Genomic DNA, 23,142 nt, shown 5'->3' on the forward strand with positions numbered 1-23,142 from the left:
GATACTATAGTTTCTCAACTGAAAGGCTCTAAGGAATGTTCTGTGAACACACTGACAGCACTCAAATCACTGTGAATGTAAATAATTTCATTATTCATTACATACATGGGACATGTACCTGTAGGAATGAGGCCATGAAGATGCTCAGAGGGTTGGAGCACCTCTGCTGTGGACAGGCTGAGAGACAGCCTGGAGAAAGAACTGGAAGGACCTTATAGCACCTTCCAGTACATCAAGGGGTCTTACAAGACTTTGACAAGGGCATGGAGTGACAGGACAAGGGGGAAGGGCTTTAAACTAACAGAAGAGAGATTTAGATTAGATATTTGGAAAAAATTCTTCACTGTGAGGCTGGTGAGGCACAGTTTGTCCAGCAAAGTTGTGGCTGCTCCATCCCTGGAAGTGTTCAAGGTCAGGCTGAATGGGGCTCTGCACAAATCGATCCAGTAGAAGATGTCTCTGCTTATCACAGGGAGGTTGGACTAAATGGCCTTTAAAGATGCCTTTCAACCCAAACTATTCTATGATTCTGCAACTAGTGCCTAGAGGTGATTTTTACACCAGTACACAGCCTAATGCAAGTACTGAGCCAGGTGAGTGTGCCACAGGATTTGGGGAATTATCTACAGTAGAGACATTTAAAATGGCTGCTCCTGAATTCAACATAAAGCAAAATTGTATCTGAAGAAGAGGTCTTAATCAGATGATTTAAGTTGGCTTGACTGAGACAAAAGCACAAACAGTACATGGAATTAATTCTGCAGCGTTGGTAACTACGCAGGTTGCGTTGGCACCTATATGCAGAGTTAGATACTGGAAATGCCTCAGACTGAAACATAATTCTGGTGGGTTTTATCACAATTTACCGTCATTTCTACAATCATCTCTTATCTCCAGTACCTCCACAACAACTCCAATGTCACCTAAATATTTATTTCTTCTGTTCTACACTGCTTGATGCAAAGAAAAATAGAATAGTAATTCCTTCTCTCTGATACTCAAAACCAAGACAAGCCTTGGCTAATTCCACATATCCAGTTAACTTCAACACATTTGTAGAAACACTGACTAACACACTAGAATACTTAAAATAGGCTTCTGATTGTAAAAATATTTTCCTGCATTTTAACTAAATAATAAGACCAGGTAGTAAAACTGGGGTAAAATTACTTGGGATAACAGGCTTCTAGTTTTTCATGACCTTAAAGAAGACCAGATTCTTAAAAAGTCAGATACTTCAGGCTGACTGATACTTAGCAAAACCAATGCACAAACCAACAAGTCAGGCAAGTTACTAAATATGTGCAATGACATGCTAATAAGGAAAGAAAAAGGTTCTTGGCTTTGATCTTGGAGATCTTATTTAATCTACATAATTCTCTGATTTTAATAATAACAATATAATGGAGGCAGATAAGGACAGCCTCACTTCAACAATGTTTTAGCATTTTAAATTGTTTTAACTTAAGCTCATGTCTTGTTGAAATATTGTGTCAACTGTGAAACATTTAAGGAAATAACCTATATTCTATATTTTTCTGATTCTAATTCAAAAGCAAGAATAAACACTACAGCCAGTACAGTCTTGATTTCAATCATGGCATTGCACAAGCAGATTTCTTTTCTTTTTCAAATTTTAATGTTGCTAAAACAGGAGAAGTTTGGCAGCAGATCAATGCTCCACAAAAACATACAATAATGAGGATTTACAATATTATACAAAATGTACAGCAAAAAAATAGCTACTGAGAAAACATTTTTTACACACCTCTCTTCCTATAAATAAGTGTTTGAGATTAAATATGTATTGAAAAACTTCCAAATATATTCAGAATTTCAAAGTATTCAATATTTACTTGATTTGCTTTTTTAAAGTCCTAAACTAACACAGTAACTTTTTTTGAGGCTGAAAATTCTAACACTGCCACAACAAAACACTTAAACTTTGAGAAAAGAAAGCAGAAAACCTTGTGTGGCTGCTTCTTCACCCTTTTTGGTGTCTTCATCTTCTATGCTTGGACTTTCACGTGATGAATTCTCCTGCTGAGAATTGTTGTTTTTCAACAGAGCAGGATCAATTTGCGCTTTCAAGAGCTCAAGGGTCTCGGCAAGCTCATTGCGGTTTCTAGAAGAGAAAAACACACTGTCTGATAAGCCACTTACTTACCCCAAAGGGATTCATGAAGAGTAAACAAACATTATCTCCTTAAATTAATTACCCTGAAAACCTTATAGAGTTCTATAGTGAAAACACAAGCAAACTGAAATGCTTGTCCCAGCAATGGCTGCCTTTTTGCAGTCAGAAATGTTTCAATTTATCCATACCAAAATAAAAATATTGCTTTTGGAAGGATCATATCTACTTAACTATCTCAACTCAATTACTGTTGGGTCCGGATCCAAGCTGCTACTTGTTCTGTTATTAATTACCCTCTCATTAACCATCACTGATTATTCTTTGCTGTTTCTTTTTTTCTCTCAGCAGTGAACAAACAACAGCTCTCTGCTCATGCACCAAAGAAGCAAGCACATAATTTGAGTGAAATTTGCAAAAGCAAACTGCAAAATAATTTAGATACTTTTTGCAAGTGCTAATCCTTAGCACATGCAACAAACAACACCAAGTTGTCTAGAAAACTCCATCAACTCAAGTTATGACAGCAAAATCATTGGTGCACATCTGTCTGAGAGTGAATCTCAGTGCACTGTAACTCCTTATTTATGCTGCACATCCAATTTAAAAAAAAATCACCTTTATTTATAAAGAGTTTGAGCAATGATTGAACAGTCATTGCTTTCTTAATGGACTAGAATAATAAGGGTCTCACATCTGTTTTTCAAAGTCAATGTTCAGCAATTTGTTTTTCCCAGGTTTACAGAAAGAAAGGAAGCTGGCAACAATCACAATATGTGGAATCTCACAGGTTTTAAAACCATTTCAGATTTCTTAATGCATTACTGTGGTTTTCTGCTGTGAGTGTGGAGTGTTAGAAGCTTCCCAGCAGAACCCTGGTTTCTTCTTCCTTTGGCAATGAATTTTGGAGTCTATAATGCATGGAAGAGATGGATGATGCATGGATCAGCTCTTAATCTGTTTGTCTGGACATGATTACTTTATTCCCCCACAACAGCTGTATATACGTAATTCGTAGTGATGCTTATCATTTTCTGGTCTGATTAAGCCACTTGATAGTGGCTTAAATACTTCTGCATGACTCCCTCAGTTTCTGAAGTCATGGCAGTGTAAATAACCTGCAGACAGTTTGGGTTGGAAGGGACCTTCAAAGACCAACCCATTCCTACTTCCCTGCCATGGGCAGGGACTTCTACAAGACCAAGTTGCTCAAAGCCCTATCAAATCTGGCCTTGAATACTTCCTGCAATGGGGCAGCCACAGCTTCTCTGAGCAACCTGTGCCACTGCCTCACCACTCTCACAGAACTCCTCTGTAACACTAAATGTAAATCTGCCCTCTGTCAGTTTGAACCCATTCCCCCTTCTCCTGTCACTACACATCCCTCCAACAAGTCCCTCTTGCCTTTTCCTGAACCCCTTTAAGTACTAGCAAGGGCTCTGAGTTCTCCCTGGATCCTCTTCTTCTCCTGGCTGGACAATCCCAAGTCTCTCAACCTGTCTTCGAAGGAGAGGTACTCCAGCCCTCTGAGCACCTCCTTGGCCTCCTCTGGCTTCCTTCCAACAGGAATAATTGCAATATAATTTCCCCAAGAACAAATCTGTCTACTTGGAGCTTTCCTAACAAAGCTGAAGTTAGGGAAGCAAGAGTGTCCTGTTTTCTAAGGCATTTAGCTGGCCAGTAAGGAATATGGAGCCATCATCCTCAAGACAGTCTTCTCTTGCTACCCTTTCTATATATTCATTGCAGTTTGAACTAGCAGGAAACATATTATGTGATGGCTGCCACCAACAAATCTGTGAGTTATTTCTGTACATGATTTTTCACTAGAACATAGATTCAATGCAGAAAATCCCACTGTCATGAATCCTACTGTGTGAGAAATAAAGATTTATTGAAAGACATTTCTGAGCCTGAGTCACAAACAGCTAAAAACTGCACAAAATAAAAAAAAAAAAAAAGGAATACCTAACAATGCACTTCCAAGTGGATCCATCCTGGTCATCCTGTTCCTCTATGTACATCCTGACATTATGCTCTTGATCCAGCTGATACCAGTACATGAGGCCGTCCTTGTCCCGACCAATGGGCTGCAGGCGCATGGCATCAGCATCCTCCTCGTTAATGATATTCTTAAACTTCAGATTGTCATCAAACTGACATTCACAGAGATACTGAAAAAGTAAAAAGACTGGTAAAATATCAAAAATATAAACAGAAAGAAGAAAATCAGCTCATTTCACTTCAGTGTGACTTGTTTTTAGGCCTCTCTCTGTTGGATTTGTGTGTCAGCTGTAGCTATAGGTTTTTTCCAGACCATGTTGTTTTTAAATGAGAGACAAGTGTTGGTTTTGTTTTTTTTTTTTTAACCTGGCTGGGTTAGAAAGCTAATTCTCAAATTTTATTACATAGCACAAATTATCTCATTCTACAAGAGAACCCATACATAACTTGGAACCAACCCTGACAATTTTGTCAAGACCACAAAAGATGAAGTCCCATTTTGCCTTTGGAATCCAGCAAGGAAACAAACACATTTCAAAGTGTGTATTACACAGGCAAAGAGCTCTTGACAAAGCAGTAGGCATGAGACTATTTTCACACAAAATGTGAAAAATATGCAAACAAAGTGTTACATGCAGCTACATTCATCCCACTACAATGAACAATATTATGTTTGTCCAAGATCAGGTCTATATTTAATATATGTGCTTATGGTTCAGTCAAGCTAAGTTTGCAAGACCTTAAAGTGAGTGAGGAAGCAGTAATTTAGAACCTTAGCTGAAGAATGTGTACCTTCAGAATCCCCAGTTTGCATTCAACACTCATTTCTAGGTATCCTTTTTTTTCCATCTCCCAAGCCCAAGTGCTGTTGAATTCTTGACATATCTGTTACAAACGAAATAAGCATAATTTATGGTTAGGAGAAAAAAGCAACTTTAAAAATTTTTATTAGTAGTACTTTACCACAATAATTAATCATATGTGATCTCTTTGGGATTGCAGTCAGAAAGTCTTACAGAAAAACAAAAAGTAAAACTGAGGCACACTAGCAAGCACTGTTGAATTTTTATGGAAGAGAAGATCATCGAGGTCCTGATCACCACCAGATTCTCTAAACTAAATTAGTCTAAATTAGGTAGCATGATTCTGGAATGGGAAGGTATTATTGTCTTTGCTGTACACATATCTCACATTTTTCTATTTCTGTCTATTTAGAATATAAATTCCCTCAAGCAGACATGACTTCCTATTATATCTCCTTGCAGCACTTAGCAGACAAATTGCCAGGGTCTCTTGGGGCCCTCTGAGTCCTTCAACTCTACTGCAGATAACAAATGCAACTGCTACTCACTCCACACCATGGAATTATTACTCTTTACTAAAATATCTTGAGCTTCAAGCTGCTTGACAAACATTTTAAAATATTTTAAATATAGCCAATTTCAATTTATTTAAAGCAAATAAATTCAACCACACCAATACGGGGAAAAAAATTCTATCACCAGAAAAAGCAGCAGTAGAGGAGAAATAGATTGAATCAGCATGAGCTCAAATAATAAAGGTGAAGAAGAAATTCCCTCTCCTCCTAAACAACTCAGATGTGCTTAAGCCAATTTTCAGAGAAGAGACAAGCTGCCCATCAGCTGAGGACACATGGTGGGATCTCCACTTAGTGAGGCTATTCCAGTGGAAATATCCATGAGGAGGCAAAAGCTGATCACAGCTACATCTCCAGCTGGAATTATTTTGAAGTGCCACTGCTGAATCTCAACTGTCAAATCAGTGCATGAGGTGCTGCTGCCCTTCAGCCTACAAGGCTGGACTCAGTCAGAACAGTGCAGTCTCCAAGTCAACAAATTATTATTAACGTAAGATACAGTTACCAAGCTACTTAGAAACCTGCCAATCACATCTGAATGCAGCTTCCTCTGGAAACAGCAGCAAAAATAATCCTAAATTTCACCCACCAAAGGTACAGATTAACAGATTCATAATGTAAAACAAGCCACCTGGGCTCCAATCAAGCAAAGGGGCTGCTACCCCTCCCCTGTCCCCACAGCTACACGACCAACCCTCCACTACCCCAGCACTGACACCATTTCTCAGGTGGCACAAGGGTAAGCTGCAGTTAGGACAGCTCAGGCACACCATAAAGCATGACTTTAAGCTGTGACCTACAGAAAACAGTGAAGAACACTGGTCACAAGGGATCCTGCTGAAGAACAGTTTTTCCTGCTCTAAGGTTAAAGAATATTGCACAGGGACTTCTCTGATGCCAAGCCAAAGCTCACAGCAGGAGACAATCCCTGCTCACTCACAAAATGAGGCTATCCTACTTTCTGTCTCCTTTTCAACCATGTAATATGAAGAACACTGGGAAACTCTATATCAAAACCCTTGCTCAGGGCATATGCCAGTTGCTGCTCATTCCTTAGTTATTAAGTATGAGAGCAATAATGAGAAGCTTCATGTGCTACAAAGTGTGTGACTGTCAAAGCAAAAGCTTCGAGACATCAGAGCTGATGAAGCATCTGTTCAAACTGAAATGACTACATTTCAACAATTAAAAACCAGATAATTGTGCATTCTCCTGACAAGCGTTGTCACAACCCTGCACTACACATCTCATTGATCTGAAATCTGCTGAAATCTTAGTCTCTGCCTTCCCAGAGAGGATGCTTCACACTGATCACAAAGCTGCTGCATGCAGAAACTCCTGGTTTCTGCATACTAAGGGTGATCAGCACCTTCCCAGCCTGCAAGAAATCTCTCTCAAATAATTCCAAAGCAGATATGATGGCATCCAACACTATTACCATGCCAAATGTTCACTTTAAACAAGGAAAACGGGAACGTGAAAGAGGAGTCTCCTTGACAAAGGAGTCTTCTTGGGTGGGACTACAAACACCTGAATTCTAACAATCAGAAATGTGTTCAGAATGTGCTGATTTTATGTTGAAGGTTTCAGATGGAGCAATGCAGAGAAATCTTCTCTGTATAAAAATCTAAGTTATTTTTGACAATAGTTAAGTAAAACACTTTGTCAGGAGACAGTGCAATGTGACCTCACTGCATGTTTCTCAAAATCAGCTAAGCTGGACACTCCCTCTTGGTTGTTGGAATGCTTAGGACCAGGCATTTCTTTACCTCAGCCACACATGACATGACCACAAGACATCCCTTGTGCAGAGGACGGAAGTCAGACTCACAGAGACCTACAGCCATTTTCTTCCATAAAAAATTAATGCACGTGCTGGTGGATCCAACTTGGGTGGTTCACCACCAGAAGAGGGAAGGACAAGAACTCTCAACTACCATGTTCACTTCCTATCCCAAAATATATCCATCTATCAAAATACCAGCCACAGCTCAGAGACAGTTTTTATGATACTCTTTATATGCACAACAGTCAAGTGAGGCAAGTTTTATAATTAGTTGGCATATAAGCAAAATATAATAATACATACATGCATAAATATTAAGGGCATGTAAATCTGAATGCCCTCCACTAAAGTTTCTGCCTACATAAGAACACCTAAAATATATCAAGCCCTATTTTATCAAAGGAACACATCAGTAGTTTCTAACAAAAGAAAACCAGGTCAACTTTGCCTCTTAGAGTGTCATCAATAATATGTGGAACAATACTGCAGGCATCAAGGAAAAATGCTCTCAGTTGTTCCACACCTTTTCAATTTTTCCTGGCTTTTGTGGCATTTCCCAATACTCTTCCTTGCTTTTCTAAATTAATCATACTCCTTTGAATTGGGGACAATATTAGCATACCTTTCTAATTAGTTATATTCAAATTCCTTTGTTCTTCAAGGTTCCTTTGAACCACTGGCCAGAATAAGCTTCAAGTTAGCTCTGGAGACTGTTAAATGAAGTAAAATTTATTAACACTTACTTGGTCTTAACAGGGGTGTGAGGGAGGGTTTCCTTACTGCTTCCCTGAAGAAGAATTTCCAAACTGCTTTGAAGAAGATTTTCCAAACTACTCCCTCAAACTTGTTTTATCGCCCTGCTTTCTGCTTATCACACAACTGGTAAGTGGCTCCAGTGGGTACATAAGTTCATGAGCCAGAGTTGGGTTTTCTCAGTTTGCTGCAATGGTTTTTGGATTCATTAAGGAATTTAACACAATTCAGTAACCACAGTAGTTGGTAATACACAAAGTACACACAAGTTACATAAATTATTACACTACTATTTTTAAAGATTACCATCAATGCTTTACAGTTGGTTAACAGGTCAGAATTAACAAAGGCCCTTCAGCACATTATTCCTCAAGACATTCCCAGCCCTAAAGACATCATCATCTTAAAGGGTACACAAACCTCAAGACAAATTCATACCTCTGTAGAACTTACAAAGAGCATTTAAGGGGGACACCTGCAGCTGGATTTGCCAAGTGCCATTAATTGTATGGTTGCTATTACCGTATTACAAGATGCTGTATTTCTAAGCATGATGTGATCATGGCTGTACAGACAATAACAAGATTACAATTCTGTGGATTAAAAGACACATGGAACACATCCAGAGGGGAAATGGTATCCTATTGATTTTGACTATCCATATATTCTTATTTTTTAAAGCAGTGTAAATTATTTAAACTAGAAAATATTTGTATGTAAAGCATCAAGAAAGACACAGCTGCAATTAAAATACCAAGACAGAATTATGCAAAACAATGGGATGCTCTATTTTTACTGATGCCTAATTACATTTTCATCTTAGCTGTGCCATTCTGATCATGCAGATATAAATCACTGCAATACTTTCTTTTATTATTAATATGTACTACAAGACCTCTGCATGGTTCCTGCATGAATTCAGCTAAATCACGGTAATTAAATCATATTCAGACAAGTGATATACAATGAACTACTACTGTATAAATCTCTGCTCAATTTAACCCATTTGCAGGCTACTAAATCATCTTTATTTGAGGTCTTAATATTCAAGAAAGTATTTTCCTGCCAATTATGAGGGTGGGCACTCTTTTACATGCAGAAGATGGTGCCTATTTTCACAGACCTCTTTCTCACAAGCCTAGGCAGACTGCAAGTTAAGCTGGGATCTGATGCATGCGTGTTGATGCTGGCACAGCCCAAGGCTCCTGTAGCTCACACAACTGCTCATCACAACCATACTCCAGCATTGCAGAGTAATACAACATGCACACTGTACCTTGATCAAGTATTTTTCCCATCTGTCTGCTGTGACAGACTTCCCAATCTTTCTCATCAATTTCAAGTGAAGCTCCACCAATTCCTTTGGTACTGTAGTATTGAGAGAGAGAAAAATAAAAAAAGAAGTTATTAAGTCTGGTGCAAATATTCTTCAACGCTAAACACTGATAACATTGAAACACTGTGACAAATTAAGACATTTTAATAAAACAGAAACTTCAAGCCTGCTGAAGAGTTGCTCTGCAACTGAGAGATGGAAGGTTAATTTAATCATGAGTCTTTTTGTTTAGATTTACATTTAGGATAATCATCACTCTTCAATTCAAGGATATAAAGCTCAGTGATAAACCTGTGGAAATTCTGGCAGTGTTAAAACCACAACTGTACAGGAACTATTCCACTCAAACACCCACAAAAATAATACTGCAAGCAGCACACCTGCAACTGCCTTTAGAAACCCCAAAGCCAGAAACCCCATGCACCATGCCTGGAATATCACTGGATCCAAATTATTTTTCACCAGGTGCATGGTACGGAAGAAATGTTCCTGAAACTCTATTCTCATAGATGCAGCTCTGCTATACACTTACTCTGTCTTGTACTGGAGGGACAGAGAGGTACTCCAGATATGGGGCTTGAGGGATGGTTGCCACAAATGTTGCTAAGTACAGCTGCACCAGTGCTGTCACAAAAATCAAAGTTTCCCAAGCAAATTTATGTATCTCGTAGTGCACATGCCTCAGAAACAATTTCCACAGCTAGTCTCAGCTCACATCTGTGATTTATAAATCAGTTTGGCACCACCAAGTGGCAAATTTGCAGAACACTGATTTTATAAGTTAATGACTAGCACAGCTTCTAAGAAATAAGCAACTGATAATTATTAATTAAATTCTACATGTCCAGTGACACAGCTTTCTCATCTGTAATTTGCTGGGAAGAACTTCAAAAATTAACTTTTCAAGTATCTTTATTTCTCTACTCTTTGCATACAATTTTATGTTCTAAAAGCATTTTCAGTACTTCAAGCACACACATGTTGAAAGCTTTATACCAAATATTTTTATTCTCATAATTCATGATTATGATTTTTCTGCTGGTCCAGTAGAATTATATTTGACACAGGATAAATAGCTGGGACATCAAATGTGTGTGTTTTAAAGTAGATACCACTGAGATGTTTGTTCTTTTACTCATTTATACATTACCTGTGTTAATCTTTTCAATATATAACTTGAATTCACCCAACTTTTCTTTGTCTTTCAATCAAATGCCTCAACTTTCAGGTGAACATACTGTGTTGCTAAAAAATCAGTTTGATGAAAATGCTTGTGTTGTTTCAGAAATAAAGAAATTTCATACACAAACTCCTTAAATAAACAAACATAAAACATACCAGCCTGATATCCTCAAAGAGAGCTCTTTTCAGTGTAGATAATTCATAAGCAACAAGTCCTGGCTTGTTCTTTTTAATTTCATTTGCATATAATATTTCCATTACATATTGAAGACACCTAGTACCTCTCCTTGCTTTTTCTCAAAACTGATGCTTTTCATGATTTTGAACTAACACCTATTTTAAAAGGAACAAGATCAAAGGTCTTAACCCCAATAAGTGCCAAGCAGCTGGCACTAACAAAATTAAGCACAAAGCACTTTATACACATGAGAAACTCTATCTATTTTAAGTCATACAATTAAACCTCTGCTTGTGTTTGTGTGACATGGAACTGAGCCAGAGTATTCAAAATCTTGCTGAATCAAAGCTTTTGTTCAGCATCCTTTTTTGTTTGTTTTTAATCAGACCTTTCTATGGGTATGTACTGATAGGAATCCTAGTTTAAAGAAGCACAGGTGATTTGCTTCAAATAATCAAATTCCCAGTCACCACAAAAATCTCTGCTACAGCTCTGGTGTGAGAAAAAAATTGAGACCATGAAAAAATTTTAAAATTGGAGTAATATGCACACTCTTGCATCAACACTTCCTGTGAGCTGTGTTAGTATCTACAGAAATGTCACTTGTCTCAGTTTCAGCAGTTCAGCTCTTGCATTTCTAGGATCTTCATGATGCATCGATGTGATGATTTTTACAAATTTCACTGAACACTTCATATCCATTCTCTGTTTACTACCCTTTCAAGATGCTTTTCATGTATTATGCAATATTACTGACTGGATTTCTAGGCTGGCTTTTTGCCTCTTCCCTTCTCTGAGAGGAATCCCACAGTACACGCCTGGTGTAATGAAGGAGGCAGGAGGTTTGGAGAAGAAAAATGATGTCTACTTTGCTCTCTAGGGAGTGTGTGAAGTGCAGCCTGACCAGCCACATGCCCCAACAGCCAGAGGAGCAGAAGCCTACAGGACTGAGAAACAAACTGTATTGAATCCAAAGTAACTGCAGATGATACAGGACGTACACCTGACTTGTCCAAAAAGCCACCTAAGGAGATGGCCTTGGAAGGCCAAAGAGTGGTGGCAAATCTCTCCCAAAGCACTTAGCTGGCAGGGAGTAAAACTGCACTAGTAAACACAACTAAAACTTCAATCCTCTCAGAAATGCATTGAACCTGCATAACTGTAAAATAACTTACTTTTGTTCAGACTATAGAGAGAATTCCTGACAAGAGTTCATTGAATTGAGACATCAGTAAGGATCATTTTTACAAAATTGTTCTATCCTTTATGTAAGAGGAAGAACATAACACCAAAGAGATGAGCATAATTATTTTGGGTTGTGTGGCTGGTTTCAGCACATAACAACAGTAGACTGCTATCTCCTTTGCAAAATTTCATCTCCTTCATATGGGACCTGCATCACTCATTTCAGGAACTTGTGTAAATGTTCTGCATTTGTAAAAATTTCACATAAGGGAAGGAACAATACACAGCATCCTTCTTGTATAATTGCCATTGTGTGTGAGGTTCTGGTCAAAAAAGCATGATGGAACTTATTAAAAAAACCCTCTAAATATTAATTAGATTCTCAAACTTTTATAAAACTTTGATCTCTCTGGAACAGAATACAGGAGTTCTCTAAAACCTTCTCAGAATATGCTTAAGCAGTGGAGAAAACACCAGGAGACTGTGCATAGCAGTTCTTCTTTTACAAAAGTGCTGTACAAATATTTCAAAGAATTGACTATAATTAAAGCATGGTGCATTCTGCTAGATATTCAAAAATACATACTTTTCATAGGAAGAAGTCATAAGCCAGGAAGAATGAGTCACCTAAACCATTATAAAGCTTCTGGTGGAGTTCAGCCCATTTGTTAAACCCTACACTTCCCTGGAGGGAAGGCTGTCATCTGGGCCTCACACAAGTGTCCTTTGAACACCACGCTGTCTATTCCAGCACTTCAGAGAGCATCCTATACATCAGCCACATGTCTAATAAATTCGGGAGCATTAGAATAATTGAAATGGAAGAGAAAACATACAAACATGTGAAAACCCCATCAGCTTGCTAGAAAAGCTGTAACTTTCAAATACCTACACATCCACAGATTAAAGACAACTTCTCATGTAACCATAACCCCATTTCACCCCTACTTATTTTCCCTGCCAAAACAAAAAGGCTTACAACTCCCCTAAAAAACCCTGAAACAGCAGAAGAAAACAAAATATGAGCAAATCCTGAATCCAGAAGGAGGATGGGGGAATCTGTTATTTTGAAAATTATTATAAACAAAAAACCTTGGTATAAAAGCAGATCTGGAGTGCTGGACACAGAGAGGAGGACTGGAACCATGATCTAGACAGAGCACCTGGTACTGATGTGGATTACAAAGCCTGTGCCTACTGTCCTCCTTCTGGGACCCAGGAAGAGAACACTGAACTCTTAGTGCTAGGGGGACCTGGGGTGGAGAGAACAAAAAATAAAACTCTGGGATGCAAAGGCTGCTGGCAGTTTTCATGCTTCACGAACACAAACAGGTCTTCCCAGTTACACTAGTAAACCATTTTCCATGCTAACTTGTTTTGGCAAGTGTAGGAAATAAAATGACTCATAAGACATACACGGCAAATACTTCCATTGACCACGCATTCTTTTTCATCCTTCTACCTTGACCAAAATTACCTCTGCGCGCTATGACTGCGCTGTCAAACAACACCACACAGAGCCAGAGGACAGCTGAGATTGATGAGATCATTAATGATCTCCCACCTCCCTCCTGCTAAGGGAAGGCAGCTCTCAGCACCCTGCACACAGCTGATGTGGATTAGCTACTGGCACCCTGCGCGGAGTTTAATGGCAAATAGGAGAGGCTTCCACCCTGCTCAAATCGCTCTGCAGTGAGGGCCGGGGGGAGCGGTCCTGGAGGAACAAAGGCAGGAGCATCTCCTCAGACATCAGTAAAGAGTCAGCACGTGGCCACCGTGGAACAGGCTGCGCAGAGAAGCAGGGATGCCCCAGCCCTGCAAGTGCTCAAGGCCAGGTTGGATGGGGCTTGCAGGAGTGTGGTCTAGCAGAAGGTGTCCTGGCCCACAGCAGGGTGGCTGGAATGATCTCTAGGGTCCCTCCCAACCCAAACCATTCTATGGTAATTTACCACTTATCATGCAGTTAATTCCCTTTACAGACAGATCCTTAAGCATAAATTTGCTTAAAACAAGTCAGCTGCATCCCTTACGAAAGGCACAAGAGTCCCCAATAAGCATGTGACCACATTTCCAGCATCTTTAATATTCTCCTTAATTTCTGTGTAAAGTCTGAAGTCCCACGAGCAGTCTGAGGCAGCAAACATCTTGTCTTCTGTTTAGTTGAAGCTAATCTAGAAGTCCCTCATCTGTTTCATTAAACAACTAGCAAACACTGAGTCAAAGAAAGGGAACATCTCCCCTCTGGTTTATGATAACATAAATATTCTTAAGAACTATCTAACTTGTTTCTTAACTCAGTATAAGGAAAATGTGAGACGCTTTTAGTTATTCATAGAAGTTTATAGATCAGAGAAAAATGGCAAGCTTGGTATGAACTTGGCATGTTAAATACATGGGAAGATAAAACTCCCTACTTTGAACCCAAACAAGAAAATTCAGTAAACCTCTGGTAAAAAAACTGTGGCACTAAAGGAGCCTCATCTTCACACAGCAAGTTTGGCATACAGATAATAAATTGGAATCATGTGACCTCATGAGAAAAAGAGCAGTTGTTCCTGTTTGAAAGGACAATCTAAATATCTTATTTTTTGAGTCATTTGATGAGTATTATCCTACCAAACTGCGTGCCTACAAAAACAAAACAACAAAAACAAACAAACAAACAAAAAACAAAAACCAAAAAAAGGCGCACAGGAAAGGGGAAAAAATGAAACTGCTGTGCCTCCTGAGTGAATGAAAAGAGCAATTAAACATGCTGTAATTAAACCACAGATCAAAACAGAATGAACAAGTCACCAAGTAGCAGTTTTATATCCTGTTCCTAGAAAGATTGTTGGCAGGCATTACAAACAAACAAACCACGCTCACATTTAAATGACATTGTTATCCTAGGAAAGTACTTTGAAATCCGGATGCTCACCAGCTAGATCATTTTCACACAAATATCTGAGGACATTTATCTCTCTTGTCTCTACAAATACCTATTAGAAGATTCTCCTCTTACCCAGCACGGGTCACTCTAACATTAGCCAGCAAAGGCAAGATTTTTATCCTGCTGGTAAACCCCCTCCCACACATCCTCATGTGAGGAACCCAGCTCACCACCTCTTTCACTGCCACTTGCAAACATGGAAAGTGCTCTGAACTGGGACCAAAATGCCTTTTCTACCCCAGTTCTTTTAGTAAATTGCATCACCAGCATAACAGACCTTGCTAGCAGAGCTGCATCCTGACCTCATTGTATCGGTTCAACCCAGCACTGCCAAGTCCCAGCAGTAAACCATGTCCCCAGGTGCCTCATCAACACAAATATGTCCATGGGCAGCCTTTTCCAGTGCTTGACAACCCTTTCCATGAAGAAATTTACCTAATATCCAAACTAAACCTTGTCAGCACAACTTGAGACCATTTATTCTTGCCCTATTCTTTGTTACTTGGGAGAACAGACCAACCTCCAACTGGCTGCCACCTCCTTTCAGGCAGTTGTGGAGTGATAAGGTCCCCCGAGCTTCTTTTTCTCCAGAATAAAAAATCCCAGTTGCCTCAGCTGCTCCTCACCAGACTTGTGCTCCAGACCCCTCACCAGCTTTGTTTCCCATTTCTGGACACACTCCAGCATCTCAATGTCTTCTTTGCACTGAGGGGCCCAAAACAGAACACAGAATTTGAGGTATGGCCTCAGGTGAATCAGGGGGACAGTCATTGCTGGGGTCCCTCTGGCCACGCTACTGCTGATACAGGCCAGGATGCCACTGGCCTTCTTGGCCACCTGGGCACACAGCTGGCTCATGTTCAGTGGCTGTCAACCACCACCACCAGGTCCCTTCCTGAGAAACAGATTCCCAAACACTCTTTCCTAAACTCAAAGCACCACCTTGAGCACCCTTTCCTCCCATATCTTTTATTTTACAATCCTCCCCTGTCTGCAGTTCAATCTGATTATGCTTTGCTTTCTAATGCTCACACTCCATCAGTTACCTTCTCTCTGTATATGAAACTGAGATTTAAAAAATCACTCTCATTGTCATCGACATAACTCCTGAAGCTGGAATTAAAGGCCGTATGAAAGTAAACAAAATCGCTGGAGAGCTGTTCCTCAGCAGCCCTTTAGCAGACAAGATAACTTAATCTTTCACAGGCCTCCTATTTCATTCTCTGGCTATTAAGTGCCTGGGGATGTTGGGGACTTTTTAAGCTAATATATTATAAGGAACAGCAGAAAGGTTAACCAAAGCAGCACTGATGTTAGAAAAAAGCATAAAACTTAGCAAGAAAAACATGCTGTACCGTGCAATGAAAAACAATAGGAGGTAGAAGAAAAAAAGAAAATTACTTTGAAAACAATTCAAGAAAAAATAGCACAGAATCTATTTTAGAAACCAAAAATGGTCCAGGAAAGACAGCAAATAAAAGCCCAGTTCACTGACTCAAAAAATGTATTGAATAAAAAATGGGCTCTAGTCTACAAACTTAGAACATGTGAGGAGCAAGTAAGACAAATCAAGCTGTGGCAGCAATAATGCAAACAAGCAGATTGCCTTTAAAAAGAGGTACTGAAAACATTTGAAACTGTCACTGGTAGCCATGGTTGGCAGTTAACTCACATGCAGAGACAACACCATACATTTCTACTGTCTAAATTCAAGTGCACTTGACTTGCTGATCCTTCATTTGGGCAGATCCAAACCCTGACGGAAACTGCTGGGACCACACCCCATAAAAGCAAAGACACTGCAGCACAGGTATCTTCCATTCTGGCTTCACTGTAGCTGATACAAACAGGAAACTAAAATTACTACAGGATTCTCTTGCCTGCTGATGCATCTCAGTCTCCAGTACAACCAAGACTTCTAAACCGTGAACAGAAAATCCTCCCCATTTCCTTCCTTAGCCCTGAACTGTGCAATTACAATTCTCAGATAAAGTGTATGTATGACAAAGGTAATTGTAAAGATTACACTTTAGTAGTAGATTCTAGTGTGCTTCACAGCTCCTCACTGCAAGAATGCATCTCCATGGCTTCTGGATATACTGGGGTGATTTCACTTCAGAGAAATTTCAGTAGTTGAGGTTTTTTCCCACTGGAAGAAGCGGCAGAGATGAGCCGCACTGGGTGGCATCAACACGCCCAGTTCAGGCACTGGGAGCCAGCCTTTGGAGCAGGTTGCAGAATACACTTGCCCATTCTACTTGTGCTAGGCACAGAGGTGTCCTACAGAAAGCCCAAGTGGAGTTAAGAGCCGTACCAAAAAGAACAAGCAGGTTGATCAGAGGGCTTGGTCCAACTCTGCCATAAGAAATGCTACAGAGGCACATATCAGGAAGCACAACCCCTCGGGAATATCAGTAGCAAAAGGAGGATTTACATCCCGATGTCAGCCTGGACTGAGGCACTTGCTGGCCACTACAATTATGGAGGCTCACACTTGCAGAAAGGATGTAAGCAAAAGAAGTTGAGATGGCAATGTTCACCATGCTCACCTTTTGATCTAACACAAAGAAGTTGCACAGCCATTGAAGTGCTAAAATTTAATTCAGTGTCTTCATGCACTCTCGGATCAAAATTCCAACTCCCTCCTAGGAGGGTGGCCCAGACAGAAGGCAAGCAACTAGAAAATAAATGCTCTAACTCCTGTGAAAAGGAGCCTGAATTTTCATTCCTATACTAAACTTCTGGAATTTTGTAGATATTTTGCCTTTAAAAAATAGGAAAGGGCAGCAACATAGCAGTAGTATTCATCTAAGCACCTGGGCAGAAATCTACAAATGTAGATACTGACACCTGAGCTAATTCCATATAATCCATTTACAACCCACAGAGAGAAACACACTTTCAGGAAGAGTCAGCCCATCCTGAAGTAAAACATCTGTGCTCTGCTAAATACACTTGAAGAGATTAATTCTGTTATAGAGTGTCTGGCAACTTTTTCCAGTGAAAACCACCCCTGGCTGGGGAAGGTCTGAAAGATACAGGAGTGTTATCAGGTACTGGGTACATCTTGTTCTTAAACCCTTCCCTAAGCTCTTACGCTCCCCATTAAACAGAGAGTTACCACTGCAGATCTGACTCTAGCTCCAACACTTCATCTGTGTACAAACACTTCCAGCAGACAAAATCAAATGTCTGAGCATGGCAGCATTTAACTTCAGATGAAAGCTTATATCCTGCTATGTTAAACTAGAAGCATCTTCAGTGCAGTGAACTAAGTGTTTAGTACACATGAGCATAGAGTTGTATACATCAGTAGTTAAGAAGCTGTCAGCTTTATTTAGCTTTATTCATATAATGAACATAACAAGCTGCTTTTAACACTTTCTGTTAGAGGATAAGTTGAATAAAAGTCCTTTTTCACTCCACTATATGAAAACAAGTAAATGCATTTTAATCCCTTACATTGTTTTGTTACTAGAAACGTTCCTGTGGTGTCAATTTTGCCACATTTCTCAAGTGTGAATATTAACAGCATTAACAGAGGGAGGATGTTGATTATACCACAAAATCACTTTCTCCCACATCTCTCACTTGAATAAAATGGCAATATTAAAAAACTTAGGTTGAATAAAACCCACTTTTCTAAAGAAGATTTCATTACCAAGGTTAAAATTCCTCAATCTTCTCTTCAGATGGAAAAACCCAACCAACAAAAAACCCCAAAACTAAGTCCCACAACACCAAAGAATCCCAAATATTTATTCTCTTCCACGCATCATGTAAGCTCTACTACAAGGACATTTCTGTCCTTTTTCAGATTTAATTTTAGAAATAGTAGTTTTTTTCCCTAGTCACTGGTGATCCAACCTGTATTTCAAATAAAAGTCATTTATACTCAGGGATTCACCATTTTATCTTTCATCTTTCAACAATTTTTCTCAACCATAGCAACAGCTAAATATTTCTTTGTAGTTTCACAGTAGCTGTCAAATATTGCAGACACCTTTTTTTTGAAAACCTAGTCTTAGAAACCATAGTTTCTTTCATAATATTTTTTATTGACTGGACCCTAAAGAAGTACAAGAAAAAAACTACAGTGCAAAGACACACATTTTATGCTTTTCAAAACATCCGGCAGCGAGGAACTGGTGCAGAAACATTTGAGTACTATTCAGTAAGCATTTGGTATTTGACAGGCAGCAGCATTATGTGAGCATGAGGCTTTTTTAAGGATCAGGATAAGCAAACTTTGAAGGTGAAGCCAACTCAAGTCATTCTGCAATGCAGAACACGCGTCCCTGTCAGCTGGAAATAAGTAACTGCACGCCTGTTCTGCTCTAAGGTGATATCAGTTCATTAATCTAGCAGCAGTACAAGTGAAATTTTAAAATAATTTATAAAAATATCAGATATCCAGAATGAGATGCACCATATCTCAGAGACTTTGAACAAACAATCATAACAGAGGAACACCTCTAGCAGCTGACAAAGGTTTCTGTGAAAGGCAGCAGTCACATGGCTGGATGAAAGTCATTCTACAGATGAATTCATGATCCCAAACCAAGAATTCTACAACTTTAACCCAGTTAGCACAGAAAATGAGGGTTCTTTTAAATAATTTCAGAATTAGTACCAACTTTTTGTTCATTATGTCTAATGAAACCCAGGAAGCATGTAACAATAGAAATTTAAGAAGCAGAATTGTCCAAGACAGTTGTCTGACAAAGTGCTAGTGGTACATAAAGTAGTACACAGCGTGATTTTCACCAACCTCCTTAGGCCTAGATCTAAAATGAAGACTGCTTTAGATTTAAAGCAAACCACTTATATCCTCTGGAGAGCTGGTAACCAAATCATGCACAAAGTGAAGACTCACAGAAGCTTCATTCCTCGAACTGCCCAACTCTCAGGTATGAATTTCTATGAGCAAACTCATGTTTTGACCTGTCAGCACTATTAAAATATCTACCCCTGTTAACATAATTCTTTTAATTGCAAGAAACGGTTGTAACTGTGGGGCTGTTGCAGCTTCCCAGGGGAGCCAAGACTGTTCCCTTCAGGGTCGACATCATCTCCTGTCCAGGCAGCCTCAAAGCCTCAGACTCCTTTGCCAGACTGGCAGCTCTGCTGCCTCTGAGTAACTCGGGTTCAGCTGCCATCAGCCACCTCTTACACAACTTTTAATCTGAGCTAGAAAGCAAGACAAGGGTAACAGCCTGAAGGGACACTGGATTTGCAGCTACCATTTCCATAATGCCTGCCATCACTCAGTCCTCATGTCTGAGGATACAAACCCTCCAACCTACACAACCGCAGCTAGATGCTATCAGGAGCTGGGAAGAGCCTGGCTGCTTGGGCTGCAGGGAGATGCAAAGTGCCACAAAGTAACCCAAACACACAACAGTATCTGAAAGCATAAAATTTCTGCCATCAAATCCTTCCCTTCCCATATAAGACAAAACAGAAAGGAAGACAAACACACTGAACAGTAGGAACAGCTGAGCACGGCACTTGGAAAAGAAAGCCATGGTGCACATCACTCCATGTGACAGTGACCATCCGCTGCTCTTTCAGAACGTGAGTAAAGAAAACCCACAGCACATGTAACAAAATTACCTGCCCCTAGGTTAGCTTTAAATCACCTTTTCATAGAGCCTGGCTTAATATAAAAGCAAGAAACTTAGTGTTCTTAGTTTTATTTTAAAATATTTTCACTACAACACAACATTTATCAGTTTCTAAATATTGTGGGCTCTGGCCTCAATAATAATTTGCAGCAATCAGCTGCAATTACAGAACATGTGAAAGGCATCTAAATCTCAATTACTTTTGAGTTTCATTCAATGCACTGTTTTTCTAGTTTTACAATATAAAAGGAATGCAAAACTCTAGGAGCCTTGCTTTGAATACTTTTAAAAATGTCCTCTGATGTCAATAGTATAAGCTGCCATGCAGTCCTCCTTCCTCTATGTTCCGTGTTATCTTTCAAGATGGAGCTGCCACTGCTGAGCACTAAAATCAAGATAGAGGCAAACAAGCAAACAAAACAAGAGGTAGATACATATACTCAAAATAATATATACCCCAAGTTTTAGTATGATTCTCTGCCCACTCCTCATGCAATCTGTTATTTTGTTAATTTTAAAACTCCATGACCATGTTAATAGACATGCTTTCCTGAATTATCACAGTATTACCTAGAGTATTTTGTTGAGCTAACAGCTAATTTTAAATATTTTGGGATGTATTTGTCATAAACATTTTCCTTTATAATATATACTTACAACTCTCCTTCATTTGCAGTTTTGTTGCCCATTGGTAATACTATTTTATCGACAGCAGTGTTTCCCCTTAGGCTGAATTAGCCATCTTACACCTTGATCTTTTTAAAAACATCCTTCTGGTTTCTTGGCAAATGAGATTAATTGCCCACAATATTAAAAAAAAAAAATTAAAATAAATTAGGAATTCTACTTTATTTATACTACAGTATATAGTAGTATATATAGAGAGCAATAAAAAATAATTATTTTTCTCACCAACATCCTGTTATTTAATCAGTTTAGGGTTTCTGATGGTGCTTTCCCTCTGGACACTGACTCACATTCAGTGGTTGCTGGAGTGGTGCACCCCCACGTGTTCTGCCAGCCCTCTGCCAGGCAGGGTTGTCAGGGCTGGACAGAAAGCAAAGCCCCTCCACAGCAAGAACACAGACCAGTGGTAACATCAGTTTGCATTAACATGCTGGGCTGTAGACTCCAAAGGCTAAAAACATTCTCATGCCTCACCTGATTCCTCCTGCCACAAAGAATAACATCAAAGAAAGGGCTGGGCAAGAGAGTTACTATGTGGGTCATGCCACATAAGGTTGCTCTGGAACGCCAAGTCAACCACCTTAATCAGTGACCTCTTTAAAAAGACTGCATCCGTATGTACGCATATGTCAAACAGGAGCCACCTATCTTTGCTTCAGAGAAATTACCCATGCTTTCAAAAGAAAACAGCAGAATATTTCTCTCTGGAGAATAACTACTACAACTATTAGAACTATGAAATTACAATTTCATGAAGTTTATGAAAACTAGATGTAAAAGCTCCTTCCTTTTGATTTCCTAACTCTTTGCTGAAGCGTTTAAAACATGTTACCCACTCTGGTTTCCATTTCTTTACTCAAATACACACCTGTATCTTTTTTACCAGCTGTACCTTTTCAGAAAGCCAAGCTAATACCTAATCCAGGCAACTCAGCATGCTTCCACATTATGAACCGTGTTCTATATAATTTCCTAATATGTCAGTTTTACCATATTTCACCATTATTGCAAGAAAGGCAATAGAATCAAGATATCACAAATTAGTCTAATAATGACACCTTATGCAAAGAGGTTATTTAAGTTCTCAGTAACATACTGATTTTAATCACTGCAATGTGGCTGATGATGTTAGCCATCCATGTCTCCTAGATTTTTCTTCTTTTTACATAAGACATTTTTCTGTCTACATGTTCTGCAAACTCCACTTGGACTTTTTAACTTCCTTCTATCTACTGCTAGCTATGAATACGTTCTCCTGGACTTCAGCAGGGTTAGATTTCCACCTTTCAAACAATTTCTACTCAGCAGACAAACCAACCCTTAGCCCTCAGGCTTATCCTCACCATCCTGCTCCCATTTGTCCAACCTGCATTCAGAGACATCTACTAGCTTTGTGAACATGCTTCATCATCTAGGACATAGTGCTTTTATTCCTTGACTTATGACTACTCCTTCTGGTCTCCCTTTATTAAGGTCAGGTCTTCCAAAAGCTCCCTTGTTGCCATATCAATTTTTCTTACCTGCTGCTAAACTTTCTTAACCTTTATACACAGTGTTAACATGTTATTAGGAGGTCAGCTAACGCTGTCTGCTACAGATTTTGTATAAGCTTAAACATACAGTTTAAGGGATGATTTTGCCACTTAATGGAAGTGTCTTTTGTAAAGCAGGGCATTCACATGGCCACTTTATGGCAGCTTAAACTGGTTCCCTCTTAACTATCACCTCCAGGCAATACTGGGAGGGGGGTTAAGTGTTCCTTTTTGCTGTTGTTGCACCCATCACACACCTCTCCACCTTGGATGCTTGGGGGCAATATATTGTTGATAATTACAAGAACGCCACACTGAAGGCTCTGGGATCAAACTAAAATTTCCACACTTTATCATTCACTAATTAATACAGCTTTTGTGAAACACTGCAGTTTGTTCTCAGGAGGAAACCTTTATATCCTGGTAGC

At 39.3% G+C, this 23,142-nt stretch overlaps 1 protein-coding gene across 1 annotated transcript in view; it reads right to left on the bottom strand.

The window, feature by feature from the left end:
* The window catches only part of RSF1 (remodeling and spacing factor 1), a 60,779-nt gene that overhangs the window by 25,908 nt on the left and 11,729 nt on the right, over positions 1 to 23,142 (bottom strand). Inside the window, exons 2-5 of the mRNA XM_063148708.1 lie at positions 9,332 to 9,423; positions 4,931 to 5,023; positions 4,103 to 4,308; positions 1,968 to 2,125 (exon numbers count right to left, since the gene is read on the bottom strand). Coding sequence (XP_063004778.1) covers positions 1,968 to 2,125; positions 4,103 to 4,308; positions 4,931 to 5,023; positions 9,332 to 9,423 — 549 coding nt within the window. The remainder of the gene's footprint in view (positions 1 to 1,967; positions 2,126 to 4,102; positions 4,309 to 4,930; positions 5,024 to 9,331; positions 9,424 to 23,142) is intronic.

The sequence above is a fragment of the Melospiza melodia genome, chromosome 2, assembly GCF_035770615.1.
Source record: "Melospiza melodia melodia isolate bMelMel2 chromosome 2, bMelMel2.pri, whole genome shotgun sequence".
Lineage (NCBI taxonomy): Eukaryota > Metazoa > Chordata > Aves > Passeriformes > Passerellidae > Melospiza > Melospiza melodia.